The sequence below is a fragment of the Populus nigra genome, chromosome 11 (assembly GCF_951802175.1).
Source record: "Populus nigra chromosome 11, ddPopNigr1.1, whole genome shotgun sequence".
NCBI lineage: Eukaryota > Viridiplantae > Streptophyta > Magnoliopsida > Malpighiales > Salicaceae > Populus > Populus nigra.
Window position 1 is genome coordinate 13,170,412 of NC_084862.1, and position 18,320 is coordinate 13,188,731.

Sequence of the window (18,320 nt, forward strand, 5' to 3'; positions counted from 1 at the left end):
TGTAGCAATCCACAGTGAAAGGCTGAGGTTTTTTTTTAAAGCTTTTTTTCTTCATTATTTTATGCCTTTAGTTTTTTTTTCTTTCTTTGTTTTTTTTCTTTTAATAAATTTTGTTGTGTTTAATTTAATTAATTAATATAGTTATCAGACTTTTATAATATTGATCCCGGGTTTAACAGGTTAACTTGGTTTCACGAGTTAACCCGAAAATTTTTTTCTTTTTAATTAATTTTTTTCGTTTACTTTAGTTTGTTAATATTAAATTTATTTCTATTTAGTTATCAGACTTTCATGACATGTATTTCAGGTTTCACGGGTTATTAGAAATATACTAAAATTGCTCAGCCTTTCACTGTAGCAATCCACAGTAAAAGGCTGAGTTTTTTTTTTTAAGCTTTTTTTCTTCATTTTTTTATGCCTTTAGTTTTTTTTTCTTTCTTTGTTTTTTTTATTTTAATAAATTTTGTTGTGTTTAATTTAATTAATTAATATAGTTATCAGACTTTTATAACATTGATCCCGGGTTTAACAGGTTAACTTGGTTTCACGAGTTAACCCGAAAATTTTTTTCTTTTTAATTAATTTTTTTCGTTTACTTTAGTTTGTTAATATTAAATTTATTTCTATTTAGTTATCAGACTTTCATGACATGTATTTCAGGTTTCACGGGTTATTAGAAATATACTAAAATTGCTCAGCCTTTCACTGTAGCAATCCACAGTGAAAGGCTGAGTTTTTTTTTTAAGCTTTTTTTCTTCATTTTTTTATGCCTTTAGCTTTTTTTTTCTTTCTTTGTTTTTTTTTCTTTTAATAAATTTTGTTTTATTTAATTTAATTTATTAATGTTAATATTTTTTTTAATATAGTTATCAGACTTTTATGATATTGATCCCGGGTTTAACAGGTTAACTTGGTTTCACAAGTTAACCCGGATTTTTTTTTCTTTTTAATTAATTTTTTTCCTTTACTTTAGTTTGTTAATGTTAAATTTATTTCTATTTAGTTATCAGACTTTCATGACATATATCTCAGGTTTCACGGGTTAACCCAGTTAATTCTAGATTAACTCGTTCATTTTTTATTTTTATTTTTTTTGTTAATGTTAATTTTTTTTATTTAGTTATTAGACTTTCATGACAAGGATCCCAGGTTTAACAGGTTAATCTGGTTTGACGAGTTAACCCAGAGTTTTTTTTTCTTTTTAATTAATTTTTTTTCGTTTACTTTAATTTGGTAATGTTAAATTTCTTTCTATTTAGTTATCAGACTTTCATGACACATATCTCAGGTCTGATGGGTTAACCCGGTTAATTCTGGGTTAACCTGTCCATTTTTATTGGTTTTTTTTCTTTTGTTAATGTTAAATTTTTTATGTAGTTATCAGACTTTTATGACATGGATTCCAGGTTTAACGGGTTAACCTGGTTCAACAAGGTAACCCGAAGTTTTTTTTTCTTCTTAATTAATTTTTTTTGTTTAATTTAGTTTGTTAATATTAAATTTCTTTCTATTTAATTATCATACTTTCATGACACATGTCCCGAATTTGACTGGTTAACCTGGTTTCACGGGTTAACTGAGTTAATTCTAGGTTAACCCATCAACTTTTTTTTTCTATTTAGTTATCAAACTTTCATGACATGAATCCCAAGTTTGATGGGTTAACCTGGTTTGAAGGGTTCACCCAGTTAATTCATATTTTTTTCTTTTTCTTCATTAATTTTTTTCTTTTTAATTAATCTATTTAATTATCATACTTTTATGACACGATCTTACAGCCAGACCCACATCCAATGCTCTTGGATCTGGTGTTGCAGTCAGACTCACTTAAACTTGAGTCATATAAGTTTAATATTATTATTAATATTATAAATATTACTCTTGGGTCAAGCGTTGCAGTTAAACCCAAGACTTTTGGGTATATATTTGCAGAAAGACCTAACACTCTTAGATCTTAGCCTTTTTTATATTTTTTATGCAAGAAAAAAAATTAACCAGTGGGTATGCCTTTGTTTTTTCCCTTTTCTTTTCCTTTTTAAGCCTTTTATTGCGGACCGCACAGTGCAGTCCACAATGAAAAAACTGATTTCTTTAGTTTTTTTTTTGCTTCCTTTTCTTTTCTTTTTTAATTATTTTTTTTAATTTACTTTCTTAATATTAAATTTTTTCTATTTAATTATCAGACTTTTATGACACGGATCCCGGGTTTGACAGGTTAGCCCAATTAATTCTGGGGTAACCTATCAATTTCTTTTTCTATTTAGTTATCAAACTTTCATGACACAAATCCAATGTTTGACGGCTTAACCTGATTTGAAGAGTTAACCCAATTAATTCAGATTTTTTTTCTTTTTCTTCATTAGTTATTTTCTTCATGTTGATTTTTTTTTCTATATTTTTTTTTACTTAATCTATTTAATTATCATACTTTTATAATACGACCTTACAGCCAGACCCACATCCAAGGTTATTGGGTTTGGTATTGCAGTCAAACCCACTTAAACTTGGGCCATGCAAGTTTAATGTTATTATTAATATTATAAATATTACTCTTGGGTCAGACGTTGCAGCCAAACTCAAGACTCTTGGGTATAGTTTTGCAGAAAGACCTAACACTTTTAAATCTTAACTTTTTTTGATATTTTTTATGCAAAAAAAGATTGACACGCGGCACCGCGCAGGTCATCTAACTAGTATAATTTTATAATGCTTCACACCCCCCCCCCCCACAAGCGTGCGCGCACACAAGAATCAATTTTCACCCGACCCAAGATTTGGATGGTGGATTTATCTTGAGATTAGTTGAAGATATAATTTGAAATTTTTAGAAATATTAGTTCAAATTAAAAGCTAATCAAAGTTAGATTTTAAAATTTATTTGATATTGTAATAGTAATTGCTTTTAAAAATATTTTTTATTAGAAAATGCATTGAAATAATATTTTTTTATTTTTTAAAATTTATTTTGACTTTTTAAATAGATTAATCACTGTATAAACAAAATCCTATAATTTATAACTATATAAAAAACAAGAAAAAGAAAGCGCGTGGTTTTTCTCCCACTATCCACAGTAATGCATAACCCCATTGGTGAACTCGATCTAAAAAGATAAAAGAGTAATATATATGTATATACATCATGCTTTTACCCCAGGACTGATATCATTAATTTATAAATAAATTTGTGAACTGGACTAAAAGAGTTTTTCCCTCCCAATGCGCGGGAGTAATTTGGGAGTCAGAAGCCATAAACCTTGCTTAAAAAAATTAGTGCACCTTTTTGTTGATTAACTTCTTTAGTGTTGCTTACCCGTCTCATCTATTTTTTTTAAAAATAATATCGATCATATTATAATTGAAATTTTAATATATTTTTTACTCTTTTTTTATTTAATATTTTTTTTATTTAATATCACTATATATAAAAATCGTGTTTTCCAATCGTATGACATGTATAAACCATACTATTTTGTTAATATTTTTTCAACTGTGTTATTTTACTAATATTTTTTAAAATTATACTAAAGACCAAAACTATCATAACTAGAAAGCTATGATGATACCAATATCTCATATTAGTAATGAGCAAGGGCGGAGCCAAGAATTTTTTTTGTCCTGGGTTATTAAATAAATATATAAAAACATTTTAAAATCGATTATTAACTTATGTACATTAATTTTTGAAGTTAATAGTAAAATTTTAATTCAAATACACTACCCAAAATATTAAAAAATAAATTTGAAAGTACATAAAATTAAAGCGAAAGTAAAAATAAACTCACTATTAAAATTACATCCTTTGATGTCTTGTGGAATATAATTCATCTATAATCGAATTTGAATCGATATTTTAACAACCCCTCAACCGGGATAAAATAATAATCTCATGTCAACTGAAAAATAAAGTAATTAAATTTTTTCCCTCTTTTATTTCCTCCTTCCTTCACTTGATTCTTCCCTAGATTAGTGTTTTATAAGTTGGACTTTGTAAGTTTACAAGGTTATTCTTTCACTTTTCTTATTTTTTTTCTTGGATTTTTTTTTATGTTTTTCCCTTACTTTTTTCTATTTCTCTCTCGCCTTTTCTTTTCTTTATTTTTCTATTCTGCTTCTGCCCAGTCGGCAACATATAAAAGGAAGGAGGAGCTGATTTATTTTATTTTTTAATGGCAAATAACCATTTTACTTTTAATGAGTCATTTTGCTTTTATTTGACAGTTATTTTTTTTGTTAGCACTATCAAGCTCCGTTCATTATAAAATTTTAACCAAATTTTATTCAATATATTTTAAGATCCCTCGTAAAATTTCAGCTCGATCTGATGGTCGGATTGAAAATTACGTCCAATAACGTAAAACTGGTCAAATTGTGATTTTTCATCAATTTTTTAAATTTCTCCAAAAATTCTGAAATTTTAACCCATGCTAAAACATCATATTAGAAGGCTTCACGCAAATTTTCAATTTTTTTTGATAATTTAATTGAAAATTACAAATTTATTTTACATAAAACTAGTCAAAAAATATTGATAAAATCTTGACCTGGGCTAAAGCCCACCCCAGCCTTTGCCATACCTCCGTCTATGGTTATGAGCATAATTATCAGACCCGACTCGAGATCTAATCTAATTAGAAACTGAGTCAATAAATCATAAAGTCAATCTACGAGTCCTCAAGACATATTAAGTCAATTATTTTATTTAAAATAATATCATTTTAGTTTTTTTTAAAAACCTCCCTAGAAAGACCCAACCAGATATCACTACAATTCACCCAAAACTAACCAACCAGGTTAATGTTCAAAACAATTGACCTGGTCTAGGTAATATCTATAACTAACAGTCTGAGTTTCTAGGCAGATTGTAAATTCTAGTTACCATACCTTCGCAAGAAAACGTCTCTAGGGACTCTAAACTTGAACGGGTAATAATATCTTTTAATAAATCAACCACTGACGATCCAAAGACTTCAAATCAAAACATCTTGACCGTTCATATAAAACTGCCGATAACTTCACGGGCGGCGCCTGTTGATTCTCTTGTTACCACGCCTCAAGCTAGAACAACCCCCCCGGGCCGCGGTGTGGTTTGTTATTAAAAGCGTGTTTGCCAGTGTAGTTGTAGATGCTTTTCAAGTAATTTTTCATGTTAAAATACATGTCAATGATATTTTTTTATATTTTTAAAATTATTTTTGATATCAGCACATCAAAACGATCCAAAACATACAAACCATATTAAATTTTAACAAAAAAAAATTTCAAATTTTTTGGGAAACGCAGCCGTCATCGCGTTCCCAAACGTTCCCTAAAAGGTGTTCCAAATCGGTGTTTTATTAAATTTTGTTTTTTTAATTAATTTTTTATGTTGATATTAAAAATATTTTTTAAAAAATAAAAAATAAAAAATAATTTTAATATATTTTTAAATAAAAAATAATTAATACCACTTTCAAAACACTGCATAATAATAATCATGGGACACCGTGGCACGCAATAAAAGTTGAAACCAAACCCGCATTGGACCAGTTGGCAACGAGCCACGGGCCAACCCAGATCTTAAAAAATATCGTCAATTTCTCAATCTCTTCAACTACTCTTCCCAAACAAATATTAAACTCTCAACCTCCCATAAATGATAAATCCTAAGTGACAACTAGGGACTGTTTGGTGCATTTCATATGGTTTCCAATTGCACTTCAGTTGCAGTTGTGCTTGGTGTGGTTGTTAAACTTATTTTTTAAAATATTTTTGTATTAAAAAAATATTAAATTAATATTTTTAAATATTGTTTTTATAAGTTTAGTGATGTTAAAAATAAAATTAAAAATTAAAAAATCACTCTAATATATTTTTAATTAGAAAAAACTTTTACAAAAATATCTTGCACCTTATTTTCAAATATACTTGTAGACATGTAAACTATTTTGGATATAAGAAAAGCGTGTTTGACATTGCGTTAGAAGTTACTTTTTAAAATATATTTTACTTAAAAATGCAATAATAATAATATTATGTTAATTTTTTCAATTGTAATTTTAAAAATAAACTTTTTTAAAAATATAAATTATAATATTTTCATAACAAAAGTTTTGAAAAAAGTTTTTAAGTATAACAATGTAAAATTATAATATATATTAATTAACTAAAAATTTTCGAAACCATGATTAAAACAAAACACAAAATTTTAATTATTTAGACACCATTTAGGAACACAGCGTTCCTAAAAATTCAAAATACGGTGCAAACGGCGTTCCCAAAAATTCAATTTTTGTTTTTATTAAAAATAATTTTTTTATATATTTAAAAAATTTTAAAAAATATTATTTTGATGTATTTTGATATAAAAAAAATTTTAAAAAACAACCGTAACTACACTTCAAAATGATCTACACCGCATTATCGAAGGAACACCCGTAGAGCAGTCCTATCCTATCCAATCTCATCTAAATCTATCTATCTAATTTCATTTGCCCACCAAACACACATTTATTTTTATTGCTAGATCCCCTGTGCTTTTGAGATTTACATTAAAAAATAATCTTAAAATTAAACTTAACCAGCCCATGATGAAAACAACACCCTCTTGATTATCATTAAAGCACATAAAGCTTCAAAACAATAATATAAAAAAAGGTACCCAATTTCTTTCTTCAACACGTAGAATTCTTGTTCTTGTGTTAGGTTTATAGAATCTTCAAATGCATGTTTTTATTTATTTTTTTAGAAAGTTTTTTACATAAGCCAGAAAATAGAAAAATTATCTTCCGTATTTACCCTTATCCACACTTGTTACTTCAATTAATACTTGGTTTTTTTTCTTTTTTTAAAACATATTAATTTTGTTCTGATGGATTGATTGATTGATCTAAGCCTTCCTTGAAACTGAAACCTGAAAGAAGGGCCGAAGGCGTGTTTGTGTGGTGGGTCTTGCTTGTAATTTTCTGATCTGCATACCCATTTAATAATTAATAAATTTCTGCTGATTAAAATACGAAAAAATAAAATAAAAACGCGTGACTTGCTTTTATTTCATCGGTTTCTAGGGTTTAGGGTCAGGGTTAGATCTGTTGTTATAAATCAGTTTGTGATTTTCTGTTTCTTCTTTTTTCAAGTTTAGTTTTTTTTCTTTATTTTCTTTAATGATTTTGACTTTCGGTTTCGAAACTCGGCTGTAGTGTGTGTGTGGAGTTTTCAGCTGCTTTGACTGAATTGGGAATTACAGATTCAGGATCAGGAACATGTAAGCCCTGACTTGATTTTTTTTTATCACCTTATTTATTTTTTACTAATTTGTTTTTGCTTGAATTGAGTATTTCAGGAATTTTTTTTTGTAATTTTTGTGATGGTTATTTAGTTTGAATTTTATTAATGATTTTATGGATTTTGTATTACATATTTTCTTAGAATAAATTGTGGTTTAGGGTTTTTTTTTTTTTTTTAAAAAAAATATTCTAATTTGATCATGTTATGATGGTTTTAGAAGTGGAATTGAGAAGGGGAAATTGAGGGTTCTATGTTTAAGGTATTTAATGCTTAGAGCGAATGATATGATTGTCGAGAAATATGAATTGGATCATGTAGATTAAGTTTGAGAGATTATGATTTTGTGATCAAGGTTTTGGATATTGTCTGATATATGCCTTTGAGAATGTAAGTTAGGTGTTTGAATGGAAAAGATCACCGATAACATGAATTGCATGATGTTTTTTAACAAGATGCTATAAATGAATCTTTTTCTGGTTAATGGGACAATTTAATGCAATTGAATGAGGCTATTATAAAATTGGACTTTTTGGTTGTTGGCTGTCCATAACATGGTTTGTGATTAATAGTGTTGATTTTATTTTTGTTTACAGTAATGATGGGAACTGAACTCATTAGAGTTCGTGTTAAGGAGGAGAATGATGATATCCCATCAGTTCCACCTGGTTTTGAGTCATTTGCAGCTTTCAACTTGAACAGGGTGCAAGATGGTGAAAAACAAGAAAGTAATATAATCAGTTGTTCAGCCACTGCGAGCGCTTCTGAATCATTGCCAGTCAAGATGGAGACGGGGTTTGAGGATGAAGCAAAAGTTACAAGGTCCCTCCGGCGTAGACCCTGGATAAAGTATGGACATTTGGATGGCTGTTCAGAGGACGAGTCTGATTCTGCGAAGCTTAATCAAGTTAGTTCATAGTATCATTGCTATCATTATCTTTGAATTTGAAATGATGTGCAAAGTTATACAGATCCAGCTTCTGAATCTCTGTTTTCACGTGCAAGTTCTATATGTCAACTGTGGATGCCTTATAATCCATTTATATTGCAGAATCTCTCCTCGAGGTCTCAACTTCCCAAGGGAGTGATCCGTGGATGTCCACAATGCAGTAATTGCCAAAAGGTTATTTATTTCCTCTTCCTCTTCCTCTCCCTCTTCTTTTCCTGCATTCTTGGATTAGCATTTCATGCAGTCTGGTTCAATTAGCTCCATTCCTCTATAACATTTTTGAACCCATGTTATTGTCTAGACAGCCATCATCACATAGATCCACAGACATTTCATTTTAAATGTAATGATTGGCACTGTACCACATATTTGGCTCCACAACTAAAGGGTGGGTTTGTACTATGATGTAGCATCCTGTGTTCGCTGGTTGTAAGTGTCCTAGAGGATTGGAACTGTGTGTCTGGCATTGTATTTTGATATACTCCTTTGTGTCTTTTATCCTCTGTTCCAATGTTATTTGGTTGATAATTGAATGTCTGGTACAGGTCAGTGCAAGATGGCGACCAGAATATGCTCGCAAGCCTGACATTGAGGATGCTCCTGTATTCTACCCAACTGAAGAGGTCTACAATGTTGCTTGTTATATTTTGTTTGTCTGAATTTAAAAAAAAAAAAAAAAATCTCCACATCCTTGTTTGTGATGGGTTAAAGTGTGTTCCATGTAAAGACCTCTGAATGTGTATGTAATCTTTTTTCCAGGAGTTTGAAGATACATTGAAATATATTGCTAGTATACGGCCTAAAGCTGAACAATATGGAATCTGTCGCATTGTTCCTCCTCCTTCTTGGAAACCTCCCTGTCCTCTTAAGGAAGAAACTGTTTGGGAGGGCTCTACATTTGCAACTCGTGTCCAGAGGGTTGACAAACTGCAGAACCGGGATTCTATGAGAAAGATGTCAACGATGTCTAACCATACCAGGAAGAAAAGGAGAAGATGCATGAGGATGGCAATAGATTGCGGGGCAGATATTGGAAGTATCTCAAGGTCTAATGATACTGGTGTTTGTGAAGCTGAGAGCTTTGGGTTTGAACCCGGTCCTCTGTTTACTTTGGATAAATTTAAGAAATATGCTGATGATTTCATGGCCCAGTACTTCAGGAAGGATGAGAATACTATTAATAAAGGAGGCAGCATGACAATGCTTCAGGAGAACTGCGAACCAACATTGGATAATATTGAGGGTGAATATTGGCGAATTGTAGAGAAAGCAACTGAAGAAATTGAGGTGTGTTTCGTGAGTAGATGTGCTATATGAATGTTCATTTTCTTTTTGTTAAATAATTTACTTAATCATGTTGCCTTTCTTTACAGTCCCAGTTGTCTCCCTTGTTTGAAACCTGAATTACAGAGTGAACTGGAGTCCTTATATTTGTGTTGGCTTTTGTAGGTCCTATATGGAGCTGATCTGGAAACAGGGGTTTTTGGCAGTGGATTTCCAAAAACATCCAGTGAAGTTGGTTCTGCTACAAATGATCGTTATACAAAATCAGGCTGGAACTTGAATAACTTTCCGAGGCTTCCTGGATCTGTTCTTTCCTTTGAAAGTGGTGATATATCTGGTGTTTTGGTGCCATGGCTGTATATAGGGATGTGCTTCTCCTCCTTCTGTTGGGTAAGACCTCGAGTCTACTATTTTTAGATAGACAAAATGCTTAGCTCCAGTCCAAAATAAACAAATAATCATAAATCAACAAATATATTGTGCTGTTATGTTTCTTGATGAATGTGTTTGGAGTGTACTTTTTACTTGTGACTTGTATTAGTATGTGTTATGTGCTTGTGCATGCATGCACTTTTAATACTAGGTTGGCGTGGATAGCCTCTTTACTGCTTCTCCTGGAATAAATTAATATGCAATATGATTGAGAGGCGAGTAATTTTAGGATTTTGGATAAACAGAGTTATGAATTTTTTTCTTGCCAAATGATATAAGAAAGCCATAACCAAGCCATGAACTCTTCATCTCCAATGATGGACAATGAGTTCAATTTTATGGCTAACAACTTTCATTTTTCAATTTTTAATGAATAGTTCTTAATTTGTCCTATAAGCAGGCGTAGAGCCATGGTCATGCATTTATTTTGGAGCCTAATTACTTATTTTTGTCATTCCTTTTTCTTTCACATAATTGAGAACAGCATGTTGAAGACCATCACCTATATTCACTGAATTACATGCATTGGGGCGCGCAAAAAATATGGTATGGTGTCCCCGGGAAGGATGCTGTTAAATTGGAAGAGGCCATGAGAAATTATTTACCCGATCTGTTTGAAGAACAACCTGATTTGCTCCATAAGCTGGTGAGTAAAAGTTCCTATACCGTGTTACCATGTTGGATGCGCATAAAATTATGCTCTTTAAGCTTTTGTCTGGGCATGCCATTTGTTGACTCACCTGCAAATCTTGGTCTTTATTCACATTATTATCTTGTGGAATTCTTCTCCTCTTGGATTCATAAACTTGAACTACAGTGGTTGGCTCAATTTCTTTGAATCTTTCAAGGATTATGTTGATCTTCCTTTTATGGTTCTTTTATCTGCCAAATGTGATATCTGTTGTCATTGTTCTGTGATAATTTGTTTCCAAAAGTGGATATCTTCTGAAAGAATGAAGTTAAACATAATTCAGCTTAGGCCCCGTTTGTTTCACAGAAAGTAGTTTCCTGGAAAGTACTTTCTAAACTTTCCTATGTTTGTTTGCCATTAGAAAAACAGGTCAGCAGAAAATACTTTCCAGTTAAAGAAAAATTTGGCTTAGTTTCCTGGAAAGTGTTTTCCTTTTATTTTGGATGGAAAACATTTTTCAAAAGTTATGTAAAATTTAGAAATATCATATTATTTGTTAATTATATCAAATTTGGTCCTCAAACTTTTGATTGCTATCTATCTTGTTATGATTTTTTTTTCAATTTTATCCCTTAGAATTTGATTTAATTTGATTTTTGTATTAACTCTAGTCTTCATTTTTATGATTGTTATTTGCTTTTCTCTTATCATTTTTTTAATTGAAATTTTTTATCTATCTAATTTCGTCCTCATTCTTTTGATTGTTACTTATTTTATTTGAAATACTTTATGGAATTGTAATTATTATTATTTTAATTTCATCATCTTTTAATTTTTTTTATCTGTTAGATTTGATCTCCGTTATTTTGATTGCTATTTATTTTATTTGAGATAATTTATGAAATTAGATTTTTTTTTCCAATTTCATTCTCATTCAACATTTTAATTTGGAAGATTTGTTCCATATTATTTTAATAAATTTTTTAAAAAATATTAGTAAGTTATTTTCCAGGTAATTTTCTATGACATAATTAAACACTGGAAAGTGTTTTCCAACTTATTTTCTATGACACTACCAAACATCGAAAAATAATTTACTTTTCAGGAATTCACTTTCTAAAGAAACCACTTTCTAAAAGGAAACTACTTTCCAACAAACAAACAGGGCCAGTAATCCTTATGATACGATTTAAGTTCAAGTGATATAGAACAAAGCACGGGAATTTAAGTACTGAAATGCTCTATTTCTTGGAATGCTGGATGCCTTTTGTTTTGTTTTGCCATCAATGATCCTCCAGTCTGGGCTTCCAGTTGTGTCAGCTGCAAAGGCTCTTCTTTGGGTGTTACTTATCTTTTGCTCTCTAGTTGTAACTTCTTTCTGGTTTTTTTCTCTTTGATTTTATATTCCTTTTATTTTAAGGTTCTTTGATTTTTCTAATGAGTTTTTTGGACTTGGGATAGCATGGATAAAAATGATTATTAACATACGGTCTTTTACCCTACTGCTTTCTTCTTATATCTACAAGAAAACCATGCCCTGAACTCACTTTTGGCTTTCAGGTGACTCAGCTCTCCCCGAACATACTAAAATCTATAGGAGTGCCTGTCTATCGGTGTGTTCAGAATTCTGGAGAGTTTGTGCTAACCTTTCCTCGAGCATATCATTCAGGGTTTAATTGCGGTTTCAATTGTGCGGAGGCAGTGAATGTAGCTCCTGTTGACTGGTTGCCCCATGGACAGACTGCTATAGAGCTATACCGTGAGCAGGGACGGAGGACTTCCATCTCCCATGATAAATTGTTGCTTGGGGCAGCAAGGGAAGCGGTGAGAGCACATTGGGAACTGAATTTACTTAAGAGGAATAAATTGAATAACTTAAGATGGAAAGACATGTGTGGAAAAGATGGGATATTAGCAAAAGCATTCAAGGTAATCTTTGATTTGTTCTATGATACTATTGGGCTGATTTTCATACTGGAAATCTAGTGTTTGAAATTTATTTTGTCTCATTTAAATTTAGCTTGGCTTGCCATGGATCAAATTAGCACTTCAAATATGCCATTAGAAAATATTGGAGTCCTAGGATGCTGTCATTAGATTGGTATTTGCATATGTAGATCGTGATGCTTGGACTCAGCCTCAAGATGCCATCTCAACTCTATTGTTGGTAAAACTTTTTTACGCAATTTGGCTGTGTACTGTTTGCGGAACAGGCAGAAGATTTTGATTTCCATTTCTTATAATGAATTGGGGAGTACTGTTCAACTTTTCAGTTTTTGCAATTTTTTTTTCTTTATGCTTTATGGTTTGTGCTACCGGTATCTTATCATTGAGTTACTAATACTCCCTTCCAGAAATCCTGGATGATAGTTTGAAACTGGAAAGTGTGTCATTATGCTAGCAATGAAAGTTATCACTGGCAGACTTCATTGTTATTCTATTTCCCTCTTGACTTTGGATTTTTTTTTTTTTTTGTTAAGGAACGTGTGGAGACAGAGCATTTGAGGAGACAATTTCTCTGCAATTCTTCCCCAGCACTGAAGATGGAGAGTGATTTTGATGCCACAAGTGAGAGGGAATGCAGTGTTTGCCTTTTTGATTTGCACCTGTCTGCAGTGGGGTGTCATTGTTCTCCAGACAAGTATGCATGCCTGAATCATGCAAAACAGCTGTGTTCATGTGTTTCGGGTGCCAAATTTTTCCTGTTTCGCTATGACATCAGTGAATTAAATATCCTTGTGGAGGCTTTGGAAGGAAAATTGAGTGCGGTGTACCGATGGGCAAGACTGGATCTTGGACTTGCCCTGACTTCTTTTGTTTCCAAAGACAATGCTGAAGAAGGTAAATTATCATGTTCTCCAAAAAGAACTGCAATTGAACAGGTGAGATCACATGCGTCAGCAGATCTCCATAAAGTTTCACCAGGGAGAACAATATCTGGTGACTTCAGAATGAATTCAGCTGGGGTCTGTTGGCAGATCGCCGCAGAAGAAGAGAAGAAACCACCTGAAGATGTACCTTCAAAAGATGCAAGGGCATCATCTGTATCTCATAGTTCTTTTCAAGTAATTGAGAAGGAAAATGACAATTTCAAGCTAAACCAGAAAGGTTCTAGTCTTTTGTCTACAAATTTAAGGACACTAGCTTGCCAGTTGTCTCAAGAAGACCCATCCTATACTGCAGGCCTGGCTTCAGAGAAATGTGAAAGGAAGAAGCCTTCAACTTTGTGTAATGACAATATTATTCTTCTTAGTGATGATGAAGGCGATGAACTGAAGCCAATTTCAGAAAGGGCAAAAGAAAATGTTTCTGTAAACCCTTCCTCACTTTCAGAGAAGCTATCAATTTCGCATGATAGGTCATGTAATGACAATAAAGATTCAATCTTAACTTTTGCTGTGATCAACGGAGCAGTAAAGAGTGAAAAGAATGTCAGTTTGTTTCCTGATGAAAACAATTCTCCATCTGGTCCTTTGCAAGTGAAGGATGGCTATAATCAAGATGGTGGAAAGGTTTTGGGATTTAATCAACCGAATGGCTTTTGCCATGCAGGTCCAAGCACTGCAGGTTTTGGTAGGAATATTCAGAACTTCTCATCTAATAGAGACGCCGGCAAGGATAACAGGATGGCAAATGCTGGGAGTCAGCAACCACAGCCATGTGGCAGTGGAAAGCCTAACATTGAGGATGAGATGGGAGCGAATGCCACCTCAACTTCAGTAGACAACTCAAGAACTATGGCTGGTAGCCCATCTTCCTCGCAAAATAATTTGGACAGGTACTACCGCCAGAAGGGTCCCCGCATTGCCAAGGTAGTGCGAAGGATCAATTGTAATGTTGAACCTCTGGAATTTGGGGTTGTGCTTTCTGGGAAGTCATGGTGCAACAGCCAAGCAATCTATCCCAAAGGTACTTTGCACATGTGTTTTATACAATGGCTATAAAGTTCAAGAATAGTCTTGTTAAGGAATAGGAAGAGACCTGTATTTATGCGTATTTGTTCTATTTGATGCAGGGTTTAGAAGCCGAGTTAGGTACTTAAGCGTTTTAGATCCAATCAATATGTGTTACTATGTCTCAGAAATACTGGACGCAGGGCGAAATAGTCCTCTATTTATGGTAATTCCAAATAATCCTTTGGTTAAGATTTCCTACTGTAGCAATCTGTCATCCAACATTTTGATTGTTGCAAAATATACTTCTCATTTATCTATCCTTAAATATCCTGTGAGGTCTTCATTACTTCTTGTGATCCTTATTGAAATTCTAAGCAAATAAAGAAATATGGATGGTGTTTCTCCTACATAGCTTTCATGAGAACTTTTTGGTGATAGTATACACATATAGTTGAAGACATTAAGAATGGGTTTTAAGATGGCTGCTTGGTACTTGTCAGATGCATCTGATATCTGCTCTTCTCTAATACAGTATACACTAAATTATACTGATCATTGTTATGGAATTTTAACCAGTGTTTTCTGATGCAAAATTTCACAATATAGCTAACTTTGGCAGGGGCAATACGTCTTGAGGTGAAATTAAATTGCAGTCATAAATCACTAGCCCACCCTAAAGAGTTGTGATATAACCCTGCAAATTCATGATGATTGGTTTTGTAGCTAGTCTTTGGGTGGAAGTGATATTAATGAAGTATATTGAAGAATCCGATGAGTATTGGTCCAATTGGAAATGACTCCAGGTTGAGGTGCTCAGAGTTGAGTGCCCATACTCAAATTCCTTCATCTCCCAAGCAAAAAAATATATTAAAAGAGAAGAATAACCTAGTAACTTGTCTTTCAGTGAGGCAATGGATTATTGAATCTTGTGGATGGTTTAGATTTGGACCATTTTTGTGTGCAGTAAGTTTAAACAATGAACTTCTAGCCTGGGTGGTTGAGATTGTGGTTGGTTATTGCATTGAGATATGCAAAAATTGTAGCTGATTTCACTTCTAATCTGTTGTGCTATGGTATTTTCAGGTTTCCTTGGAGCATTACCCAAATGAGGTATTTATTCATGTTTCAGCAGCCAGATGCTGGGAAATGGTGAGAGAGAGAGTGAATCAGGAGATCGCAAAGCAGCATAAAACTGGAAGAACGAATCTTCCACCTTTACAACCTCCTGGAAGTCTTGATGGCTTCGAAATGTTTGGGTTTTCTTCACCAGCAATTGTCCAGGTATTTTTACAGCAGGCTGATTTCCTTACTTTATCCTTTTTTTTCAATTACAAAAAGGCAAATGGTCATCTTATCTTGTGTTTCAAATTTAGTTCATTACTCCTTTTCCATTTTATCTGAAGTTCCCTAGAATGATTGATTTCCTTTTTTTCATAGATGCCTTGTTTCAGAATGTATGGTCATTCATTGTTAATCTTTCTCTAGTTGCTCCAATTAATAACTGCCATAAATTAGGGTATTTGAAATGGACCATCTTGCACTTTTCAGAAATGTAGGGGCTGAATTGAACTTTTTCTAAAAAATTCTAGCTGCCTCAAATTTGTTATCTTTTCTGTGCCACCATCAAGGTGATTTGGTGGCTAAAATGGTGGTGAGTTGATGGTGAACTGCATGAATTCATAGAGGGTGAATCAGAAAGGGAAAAAAAAGAAAATTAAATCATGTTCGCAATTTAGTTCTTCCCTAAGGACCTATTTAATGACAGTAATTTATTGGGGCTAGTTGACCAATACTTTATCAATATGGTGTTAATTGACCAAATTTGAAACACATGGTGGGATGACTATTTGCCATAGACACATGGTGGGATGACTATTTGCTGTTGACAAGAGGCGGCTGTATTTTGCCTAGTAAAAACTATAGTTATGGGAGCCGATAGCTCTAGGTTAAGGCCTGGGTTGCATGGTTGACCCAGGTAATCCCAACCTTCGACTCTTTTTTTTTTATAGAAAAAAAAAACAATGTTATTTTGGTAAAAAAAAAAAAAAACAATGGGTTTTCCCACTAATCCAGCCCAGGCCAGGTCTTGGGTCACCAGGTTGACCTGCCGGAGCTACACTGGGTCTTGTAACTATGGTAAAAAAAACATTTATGGTCCTAGATAACATGGTTCTAAAAATTTGTGAAACTGCAGTTCAAAAACCCTGTATTTAATTTCTGAAAAGAAAAGGAAATACAACCAATATGTTTGTATAATACACACAACAAATATACCTTAAATTTATAGTTTTTGGTTATCCGAGGCTGAAAAATATATCTCCCATGGTAAGAGCTCTGGTAGCTTTCCAACAACACCAGTAAACCTTGTTACAGATCCGGATGTTATATCATATCTGGCCTTAAGCTTCTGTCTTTGGATCTGTAAGAAAACAGTTTACTTCTTAACATCCATACTGTGTACAATTCTGGATTTTGATTTTTTTCCTCAGCTTCAGTTTTGTCAAATTATTTTACGTTGAATATAATTCAGCTTTCCTTTTCCCCCCCTCATAAACAGGCTGTAGAAGCATTAGATAGAAATCGAGTTTGTACAGATTATTGGGACTCCAGGCCATATTCACGGCCGCAAGGACAGATTCCACAGCATTCTCAATCCAAAGCCAATGCAAGACATTCCCAGGGAACATCTGAGGACCAAAATAACAGAAAAGTTCCTGGGAGCCAATTCTTACCTGTTGAAGTTGATACGACACTCGGGGGTTTATTCAAGAAGGCAAGCCCAGAAGAATTGATCTTGCTGAGTCGTGTTTTAAGTGACAATAAACCAACAGCTAATCCTGGTCTCATAACACAGCTTCTTAATGAAGAGATTCACAATCGTCCTAGATGATTCATTAATTTGGTCTCCCAAGGATTTGAGACTGAATTCCACTGCAATTTTTTGACTCTGTAAATACCAAGTTCTCAGCTCGCATGATGCCCATACGTCTTCATCCAATCTGCTCATTTGTTTAGTGAGAGGAAAAGAAAATGATCTAACAGGAAGGAAATTTCTCCTGCATGTCTTCTTTGAAGGGTTATATGTAGAGGAGAATCGGGAAATTTGTACAGCCATTTCTTTACATGGCGTCTACGATCTTTTGGGGAAGCTTTCCAGCTCTAGAATTTCTTTCCTTGGTTCTTAACACAGTTCTTTTAGTGTACTGAGATGGCTTACAAAATGCTTATGGAGCTTTTGACAATGATCTACCACTCTTGCAGACTGACAAGGTTGTAGTTTCATCATCGAGAAACTGTCAAGTTGGAACACTTGTAGATTCATGGCCATACTTGTATATTTTGATTCTTTATTATCATTGCTTTCATGATAGAAGTGAATTATCGTTATTGGGGTGCTCACATAACCTGGAATCAAGACCGGTATGTTTCCCCAAAATCTGTTGATCCTAGCAGAAACTGGAGTGAGAATTGCTCCTAAAGCTTACTGATTTGAGTTGATTTGCCTCTGGTAGACAAGGGTTTTAGAACAAATGGTTAAGACATGGCAGCCCTCGAATCTAGTGGTGTTCTCATTGTATGGCCTTTCATGGGCTAATCGGACGAGGGATCTCTCTCCTTTTTTTCTAAAAGGAGAAAAAAAAAAAGAAACATGACCAATCCTTGTCCAATGCGATGATAGGATGATCTAACACGGGGGACTAGTTGTGAGAGTCCAAAAAAAACCCTAGATTTTCAATAGCTGTTAAATACAAAAAAAAAGAAAAAAGAGTAATGGTATTTCACAAAAACAAAAAGGTAATAAGAATAAAATATATGAAAAATCCGAATCATGAGTGAAAAAAAAAGGTAATCTTGTACTCTTGATTAA

At 33.0% G+C, this 18,320-nt stretch overlaps 1 protein-coding gene across 5 annotated transcripts; it reads left to right on the forward strand.

The window, feature by feature from the left end:
* The first annotated feature begins 6,478 nt into the window (after positions 1–6,478).
* LOC133668196 (putative lysine-specific demethylase JMJ16) lies at positions 6,479–17,839 on the forward strand. 5 transcript variants are annotated; one of them, XM_062087958.1, is made up of 13 exons: positions 6,484–6,633; positions 7,176–7,240; positions 7,857–8,167; positions 8,312–8,383; positions 8,755–8,832; positions 8,969–9,496; positions 9,659–9,883; positions 10,410–10,571; positions 12,117–12,485; positions 13,037–14,465; positions 14,572–14,675; positions 15,536–15,733; positions 17,010–17,839. In XM_062087958.1, the coding sequence occupies exons 3-13, from the start codon at positions 7,859–7,861 to the stop codon at positions 17,340–17,342; spliced, it is 3,807 nt and encodes a 1,268-aa protein (XP_061943942.1). In that variant the 5' UTR covers positions 6,484–6,633; positions 7,176–7,240; positions 7,857–7,858; the 3' UTR covers positions 17,343–17,839. The 5 variants fall into 5 exon arrangements, with proteins under 5 accessions (XP_061943944.1, XP_061943942.1, XP_061943941.1 ...); XM_062087957.1 differs by lacking the exon at positions 6,484–6,633 and adding an exon at positions 6,671–6,933; XM_062087956.1 differs by lacking the exon at positions 6,484–6,633 and adding an exon at positions 6,671–6,920.
* The last annotated feature ends 481 nt before the right edge of the window (positions 17,840–18,320 follow it).

Bases quoted from the DNA above. Each gene is read 5' to 3' on its own strand.
- LOC133668196 (XM_062087960.1), top strand. From the start codon at position 7,859: ATGATGGGAACTGAACTCATTAGAGTTCGTGTTAAGGAGGAGAATGAT. The intron at 8,833-8,968 runs GTCTACAATGTT...TCTTTTTTCCAG, and splicing joins TATTCTACCCAACTGAAGAG to GAGTTTGAAGATACATTGAA. The intron at 9,497-9,658 runs GTGTGTTTCGTG...TGGCTTTTGTAG, and splicing joins AAGCAACTGAAGAAATTGAG to GTCCTATATGGAGCTGATCT.